Genomic DNA, 9228 nt, shown 5'->3' on the forward strand with positions numbered 1-9228 from the left:
ACTGAACAACCTGCTCCTGAATGACTACTGGGTACATAACAAAATGAAGGCAGAAATAAAGATGTTCTTTGAAACCAATGAGAACAAAGATACAACATACCAGAATCTCTGGGACACATTTAAAGCAGTGTGTAGAGGGAAATTTATAGCACTAAATGCCCACAAGAGAAAGCAGGAAAGATCTAAAATTGACACTCTAACATCACAATTAAAAGCACTAGAGAAGCAAGAGCAAACACATTCGAAAGCTAGCAGAAGGCAAGAAATAACTAAGATCAGAGCAGAACTGAAGGAGATAGAGACACAAAAAACCCTCCAAAAAATCAATGAATCCAGGAGTTGGTTTTTTGAAAAGATCAACAAAATTGACAGACTGCTAGCAAGACTAATAAGAAAAGAGAGAAGAATCAAATAGATGCAATAAAAAATGATAAAGGGGATATCACCACCGACCCCACAGAAATACAAACTACCATCAGAGAATACTATAAACACCTCTACGCAAATAAACTAGAAAAACTAGAAGAAATGGATAATTTCCTGGACACTTACACTCTTCCAAGACTAAACCAGGAAGAAGTTGAATCCCTGAATAGACCAATAGCAGGCTCTGAAATTGAGGCAATAATTAATAGCCTAGCAACCAAAAAAAGTCCAGGACCAGATGGATTCACAGCTGAATTCTACCAGAGGTACAAGGAGGAGCTGGTACCATTCCTTCTGAAACTATTCCAATCAATAGAAAAAGAGGGAATCCTCCCTAACTCATTTTATGAGGCCAACATCATCCTAATACCAAAGCCTGGCAGAGACACAACAAAAAAAGAGAATTTTAGACCAATATCCCTGATGAACATCAATGCAAAAATCCTCAATAAAATACTGGCAAACCGGATTCAGCAGCACATCAAAAAGCTTATCCACCATGATCAAGTGGGCTTCATCCCTGGGATGCAAGGCTGGTTCAACATTCGCAAATCAATAAACATAATCCAGCATATAAACAGAACCAAAGACAAAAACCACATGATTATCTCAATAGATGCAGAAAAGGCTTTTGACAAAATTCAACAGCCCTTCATGCTAAAAACGCTCAATAAATTCGGTATTGATGGACCGTACCTCAAAATAATAAGAGCTATTTATGACAAACCCACAGCCAATATCATACTGAATGGGCAAAAACTGGAAAAATTCCCTTTGAAAACTGGCACAAGACAGGGATGCCCTCTCTCACCACTCCTATTCAACATAGTGTTGGAAGTTCTGGCTAGGGCGATCAGGCAAGAGAAAGAAATAACGGGTATTCAGTTAGGAAAAGAAGAAGTCAAATTGTCCCTGTTTGCAGATGACATGATTGTATATTTAGAAAACCCCATTGTCTCAGCCCAAAATCTCCTTAAGCTGATAAGCAACTTCAGCAAAGTCTCAGGATACAAAATTAATGTGCAAAAATCACAAGCATTCCTATACACCAGTAACAGACAAACACAGAGCCAAATCAGGAATGAAATTCCATTCACAATTGCTTCAAAGAGAATAAAATACCTAGGAATCCAACTTACAAGGGATGTAAGGGACCTCTTCAAGGAGAACTACAAACCACTGCTCAGTGAAATAAAAGAGGACACAAACAAATGGAAGAACATACCATGCTCATGGATAAGAAGAATCAATATTGTGAAAATGGCCATACTGCCCAAGGTTATTTATAGATTCAGTGCCATCCCCATCAAGCTACCAATGAGTTTCTTCACAGAATTGGAAAGAACTGCTTTAAAGTTCATATGGAACCAAAAAAGAGCCCGCATCTCCAAGACAATCCTACGTCAAAAGAACAAAGCTGGAGGTATCACACTACCTGACTTCAAACTATACTACAAGGCTACAGTAACCAAAACAGCATGGTACTGGTACCAAAACAGAGATATAGACCAATGGAACAGAACAGAGTCCTCAGAAATAATACCACACATCTACAGCCATCTGATCTTTGACAAACCTGAGAGAAACAAGAAATGGGGAAAGGATTCCCTATTTAATAAATGGTGCTGGGAAAATTGGCTAGCCGTAAGTAGAAAGCTGAAACTGGATCCTTTCCTTACTCCTTATATGAAAATTAATTCAAGATGGATTAGAGACTTAAATGTTAGACCTAATACCATAAAAACCCTAGAGGAAAACCTAGGTAGTACCATTCAGGACATAGGCATGGGCAAAGACTTCATGTCTAAAACACCAAAAGTAATGGCACCAAAAACCAAAATTGACAAATGTGATCTAATTAAACTAAAAAGCTTCTGCACAACAAAAGAAACTACCATCAGAGTGAACAGGCAACCTACAGAATGGGAGAAAATTTTTGCAATCTACTCATCTGACAAAGGGCTAATATCCAGAACCTACAAAGAACTCAAACAAATTTACAAGAAAAAAACAAACAACCCCATCAAAAAGTGGGCAAAGGATATGAACAGACATTTCTCATAAGAAGACATTCATACAGCCAACAGACACATGAAAAAATGCTCATCATCACTGGCCATCAGAGAAATGCAAATCAAAACCACAATGAGATACCATCTCACACCAGTTAGAATGGCAATCATTAAAAAGTCAGGAAACAACAGGTGCTGGAGAGGATGTGGAGAAATAGGAACACTTTTACACTGTTGGTGGGATTGTAAACTAGTTCAACCATTATGGAAAACAGTATGGCGATTCCTCAAGGATCTAGAACTAGATGTACCATATGACCCAGCCATCCCATTACTGGGGACATACCCAAAGGATTATAAATCATGCTGCTATAAAGACACATGCACACATATGTTCATTGCGGCACTATTCACCATAGCAAAGACTTGGAATCAACCCAAATGTCCATCAGTGACAGACTGGATTAAGAAAATGTGGCACATATACACCATGGAATACTATGCAGCCATAAAAAAGGATGAGTTTGTGTCCTTTGTAGGGACATGGATGCAGCTGGAAACCATCATTTTTAGCAAACTATCACAAGAACAGAAAACCAAACACCGCATGTTCTCACTCATAGGTGGGAACTGAACAATGAGATCACTTGGACTCGGTAAGGGGGACATCACACACTGGGGCCTATTATGGGGAGGGGGGAGGGGGGAGGGATTGCATTGGGAGTTATACCTGATATAAATGACGAGTAGTTGGGTGCTGACGAGTTGATGGGTGCAGCACAGCAACATGGCACAAGTATATATATGTAACAAACCTGCACGTTATGCACATGTACCCTAGAACTTAAAGTATAATAATAATAAAAAAAAAATAAATAAATAAATAAATAAAATTAATTCAGTCAAAAAAAAAAGAAAGGATAAGACCCAATAATGTTCAGAAGAAACAAAATAATGGTAATTTTAAAAAGCAACATGCCTCATCTAAGTGGCACAAAAACAAAAAAATAGAAGGCCTTTGCTATTGCTCGTTCATTAGTTAAAGTCAGAAATTATCCATCCATTAAATGCTTTTATTGGAATGACAACAGTATATAAAATCGTTCTTTAAATAATTTAGTTGATTCATCTAAAATTCTCTAAGAGTTTCACTCACTCTCTTTCTTCCTTTTCTTTGCTTCTTGTGGATCGGAATTCTTGCAGTTTCTTCTCCATCTCTTGGTTCTCAAACTCTAACTGTACTTTCTCCATTCGCAGTTCTTGAGCATTTCTGAAGACGTAAGATTTAAATGGAGTAAGCAGAAAAACAAGCAAAGCCAAAATAATTTTATATAATCTTTTCCTGTTAAATTAGAATCATGAATAATAAGTAAAATATTTTACCTATTTCTTTTTTACTACTCTGAAATCTGGTTTTTAAAGTTAGCATTTGCCTTCCATCAAAATCCTGAAGCAAGTTATCTCTTCAAATCTTAGACTTTTGTTTTAATTATTACATTGCTAGGGGTTCAAAATTATAATTAACTTCATATATAAGGCATGTTTTTATATATACACAAATATCTATGACATACAAACAGAAAACAAAATAAAAATATTTTCTAATTTTCATATTGTTTTGCCTCCAATGTAGTCAAGTAGTTTGAAGCATAGTATTTAAAACAATAGACAAAACATACATTTTTGCTGAGCTGGTCATCTCCGAAGTTTTAAACCTCTACCTTTATGTCATATATGTATGATGAGGGGGAAAAGGTAGTACCTGTTTGAGACCTATTAAGAAGAAAGCCCCGATTAATGGTTTTGGTACAGGAATTTCTGTACAAGAGATTTTTATAATATCTGAAACTCACTAAGCTTTTGACAAAAGACATTTTCTTCATTTTACGAAGTCTGGTTATCAGTATTAACCACCGACTCTTTCTTTCATAGATCTAAGCAAACTAATTCTCTAGCTTCTACTATTATAAGTCCAAATCTCTTCCTTCAATATTACATTAGTGTTTTACTACTATCAAGCAGTGTGGGCACCCATGCATGCTATGGCATGGAACAAAATCAAGGCATAATGAAGCTCAGAAAGGAGAAATCTTTCTAGAGGTAGCAAGCAATTACCAAAAAGCAAGTGGGCCAAGGATATGTCCCAAGCAGACACAATCCAGGAAGATATACAGAAAGTGATAGGAAGGGCTGTCCAGAGGGTTCAGAGAAACTGGCTGAGATATAGAAAGAGAGGCGTTTATTTTCATTGTATCTACTCCACAATGAGTAATGCAGCTTCTACGGCAAATAAACACTGCTAGGTAATAGAATGTGAAATACAATGGAGCTTCAAGTATTGAGAGGAATAGAGAAGCATGAAAGTAATTGAAATATAGTGGAATAGGGCTGTCATTGGGGAAGTACAGGGGGCTACCTGGGCACAAAGAAAGAGCACATACCCCAGTCCTGTGAATGCAGAATCAGTTCCTGGAGAAGGTAAAGGATAAGCTGAGACCTAAAGGATGAAAGGACTTAGCCAGTCAAAGGGCAGTGATGAGTGTAGTGTTCCAGAAAGAAAGGAGTGTGGACACAGGTAGGAAAGAGTAATGGGTGGGTCAAGGAACTGAAAGTTCTCTGTGACCAGATATTAAGTGCAGAATACAAAAAGTAGCAAAAAATCAAACTGCTGGAGTGGACAGGATCATGAAGAGCCTTGTAAGCCATGATGAGAAATTGGGATTTATATTGCATGAACAATGAGGATCATTAAAGGGTTTTAAGAGAATTGATCAGACTTGCATTTAGAAAGATCACTCAGGCTGTATCAAAGGAAGTCAATTAGAGGGTACAACGCTGGAAGCAAGACAACCAATTAGTAGACTATTCCAGTAATCCAACTAATAGAGAATTTGGGCTAGCCTGACTGAGCAGGCGCAATGGAGAGAAAAATTGAGCTTTTGAGAAATGTAAGAAAATAGAATTAACAAGTTGGAAACTGACCAGAAGTAGGTGACTGATTGGAGAGGGAAAAAGGAAGAAATCTAAAATAATTCCATGTTTCTTATTTGAGCTGTCAGGAGGACAATAGTGTCTTTTCCTGAAACAGACCATTCTGAAATGGGCTGCAAGTACAGTTCAGGATGAGTCTCACAGTTTATCTCCCTGCCTAAAGTCTTGACAGCCTACCATACTTCACAAACTGCTTACAGGAGAAGAGTTGAAAGAACAAATATGATTGTGTCACTCATTTGCTTAGAAGACTTCTGATGTTTTTGAAGTCCCACTGTGGTAGAGGAAAAGGGTAAGGCTGAAGAAAAAGACTGGCCTACTGACCAAGTGGTCAAGTTTATGGTCAAGATTGGATTGTATGGATCTCACACAAAACAGAGGATTCCACATGGAGATAATGTTATACACAGAGTTATAAAGGGAAAGCAAAGCCACTGAGGGAAGCTAACGTTGATCCTCAGCTTTATTTATTTAATTTATTGTTTAAGAGATTTCTTTAAGATTTCCAAAATGATCAGTTCAGCAAAAATATGTATGTTGCCTATATAGAAAAAAAATTGTTGTTTTAAATATTATGCATCAAACTATTTGAATATATTAGAGTCAATACAGATGGTGTGAAAACTAGAAAATAATTTCTAATCAACAGAACAAACCCAAGGACTAGAAAGAGGACTGAAATGGTTTAGGGGCTGGGAAAGAGGTCGAGAGGACTGGAAGAACACCAGAACGTCAGACAACATAAAGACAATGTCCAGCAAGAACAGGCTTGGAACAAGGAAAAAGTGAGAAAGGGAACTCTATGGTAATTACCATGAGTGGGTGTTCCTGTGCTGGCTTTTAATGGTTTGTGGATCAGGGAGACGGACAGACCAGGGAATAGTGATTCCAACTTATTTCCAAACTCTTTACTATGACATACAAGTTAGTTATCATCTAGACCCTGTTTTTTCTCCACCTTTCTTCTTAGACAATTGGATATGTCTGAGAAGTCCCCAAAATCATGTGGTCTCTGTGCCTTTGCGTAAGTTTCACCCAATAACTACGCAACTAACTGCATCTCTCACTCAGAACTTGGGTACTTCCTCGCTCCTGCTCTAGCAGTTTGAGCCATGTTCTCTCCTAGTCCCTTGCCTGTACACATCACACCATGCTTCATTCTGTATTGTCAATGTAACTGTACTCATTCATATTCTCTGTAAGCTTCTGGAGTGCCAGGACTATCACTTCTTGCTTTTGTAGCCATCATTCCCTAGCACAGTATATAGAAAATGCACACTTAATAAATGTTTGTTGGCTGAATGTTTATAGGTATAGACATATGGCCTGAAATATGTCACTGAAATCAAATAATGCATGCCCCTTTTACTTTTTCTATTAACAAAATTTGTAGTCCTAGCAATTAGATAGCACCTCTCCCCCCAAAAATATGGTATAGTAATAATGATAATGCCATATATTTTTATAACATTTCCAGTTTACACAATGCTTTTATACCCAGTATCTCAAAGGTGAAGAGAGCATTAGAATAGCTTTGAAGATATCAAATAACCACAAAGCTATTGATCTGGATCAAAAAACTCAGAAACTCAAATTAAGAATGGTAGTCTGGCCCGGGTGCAGTGGCTCACACTTGTAATCCCAGCACTTTGGGAGGTAGAGGTGGGAGGATTACTTAAGGTCAGGAGTAAACCAACCTGGCCAACATGGCCAAGCACTGTCTCTATTAAAAATACAAACATTAGCCAGGTGTGGTAGCATGCGCCTGTAATCCCAGCTACTTGGGCGGCTGAGGCAGGAGAATCGCCTGAGCCCGGGAGGCGGAGGTTGCAGTGAGCCGAGACCGTGCGAGTGCACTCCCAGCTAGGCAAGGGAGCAAGACTTCATCTAAAAAAAAATTAAAAAAGTCTGCCCTCATCCCATGCTGGCTGCCTCTTACTGATATTTAAGAGGAAAGCCCTAAGTATTTCCAGTGACAGTAGGTGACATCATAGACAAACAGGGAGCTATACTCTCCCACACCCCTGCAATGTCATAAAATTCCCAGGATGCCAGTAATTGTTTGGCTCTGGCTGAATGCATCTCCCTGTCATCTAGGACAGACCTCTCCTAGAAAAGGTCAATTCAACATAATGTCCTTTATGTAAAGGGCTAAAGTATGTAGTGCTTTCTATTTCCTGGTTAGGGGTCTCTCACCCCAATAGTCTCCCTAAATTTCAGGATAATCCTTACTTAACTTTGAATAAGGGCCATGAAAAACATGTTTAACATTCTATTGCATTACTTTAATAGGTAATGAACCAAACTTTTATAACTTGTCACATTGGTTCTTGTGGAATAAATATTTTTAATCCTCATTTTTAAACTATTATAGATGTATAGTATTTCAAAGCTATATTCTTATAGATAAAAATACAAGAATGTGAATAATGAAGATAAGAATTCACAAAATAGTCAAAATTACAATATACAGAAGCTTTGCAACTATTCCTATTAAGAAATAAATATATATTAACTCACCTATATTTTAGCTTTACAGAATTTCCAGGTTTTCCCCATGGAAGAACTACAAAATCTTTTGTGTTCATGATTACCACCTTAATGTTGTCTAAAAGTTATTCTGATTTGTAAACACTTCTGTAAAAGTAACAAAGACAAAAGAATTATGGCAGAGTTGAAGCAGTATAAGTTACAAATTCAAAACTCCATATAGTTCAGCAATGTTTTTAAAACTTTATGAGGGAAGAGGCTGAATCAAAGTTTAAACAGCAAAAATTATACACTGTTAGCCCTTTTTCCCCTGCAGCCACGTATCAACCAGAGAATCAAAAATATTAGAATAAAAAAATACAAAAAATGTACAACTATTTACATTTTATTAAGTATTATAAGTAAGCAAGAACTGATTTAAAGTATACAGTAGGTTATGTGTAGGCTATATGAAAATACTATGCCATTTTATATAAGGAACCTGACCATTCTTAGATTTTGGTGTTTGCAAGGTGTGAGGGTGTTACTGGAACCAGTCTCCTGTGGAAACCTAGAAATTACTGTATTTTAAATATAAGTTATGTAAGTATTTATGTACTAATAAAGTTAGACATGTATTATGTCTGATGGAATTAAAATTTCACCAATATTTATGTACAGCTGACCCTTCAACTTATAAAGGTTAGGGGCATCAATCCCCCAAAAATCTGTGCATAACTTCTAATTTCCCCAAAATTTTAGTATTCTATTGTTCATCAGAAGCCTTACTGATAGCATAATCAATGAATACATTATGTATGTTATATGTATATATATACTATATTCTTTTAAAAAGTAAGTTAGATAACAGAAAATGTTATTGAGAAAATCATAAAGAAGAGATGATGTATTTACTATTTATTCAGTGGAAGTGAATCATGATAAGGGGCTTCACACTGAGTAGGCTGAGGAAGACGAAGAAGAAGAGGAGTTGGTCTTGTCTCAGGAGTAGCAGAGATGGAAGAGGTAGAGGACATGGAAGGGGAAGCAAGAGGGACAAGCACACGAGTGTAACTATTATTTTTTTAAAATTATTTATAAGTGGATCTGTGCAGTTCAAACCTATGTTGTTCAAGGGTCAACTGTATAACAAAAGAGTACGGAAATATTCAACTAAAAGTGGAGGATGCATTCATTAAAACAAACTAAAGCACGTATTCTGGCTCTTTCTATCGCTAAGGCTATAAAAGTATACCAAGTATTTGTTCTATCTAAAAATAATATCCAAGGCCATGCAGTGAGAAATGAAAAGAATCTTTGAGATACAATC

The 9228-nt window shown here is 36.9% G+C and overlaps 1 protein-coding gene across 2 annotated transcripts in view; it reads right to left on the bottom strand.

The window, feature by feature from the left end:
• Positions 1–8017, bottom strand: part of ZBBX (zinc finger B-box domain containing) — a 136573-nt gene extending 128556 nt beyond the window's left edge. For both annotated transcript variants that reach the window (XM_001095567.5, XM_001095663.5), the window contains exons 1-2: positions 7950–8017; positions 3595–3708 (exon numbers count right to left, since the gene is read on the bottom strand). In XM_001095567.5, the coding sequence (XP_001095567.3) occupies positions 3595–3708; positions 7950–8017 (182 nt within the window). The remainder of the gene's footprint in view (positions 1–3594; positions 3709–7949) is intronic.
• Between the last annotated feature and the right edge of the window lie 1211 nt (positions 8018–9228).

This window comes from Macaca mulatta, chromosome 2 (genome assembly GCF_049350105.2).
Source record: "Macaca mulatta isolate MMU2019108-1 chromosome 2, T2T-MMU8v2.0, whole genome shotgun sequence".
In the NCBI taxonomy this organism is placed as follows: domain Eukaryota; kingdom Metazoa; phylum Chordata; class Mammalia; order Primates; family Cercopithecidae; genus Macaca; species Macaca mulatta.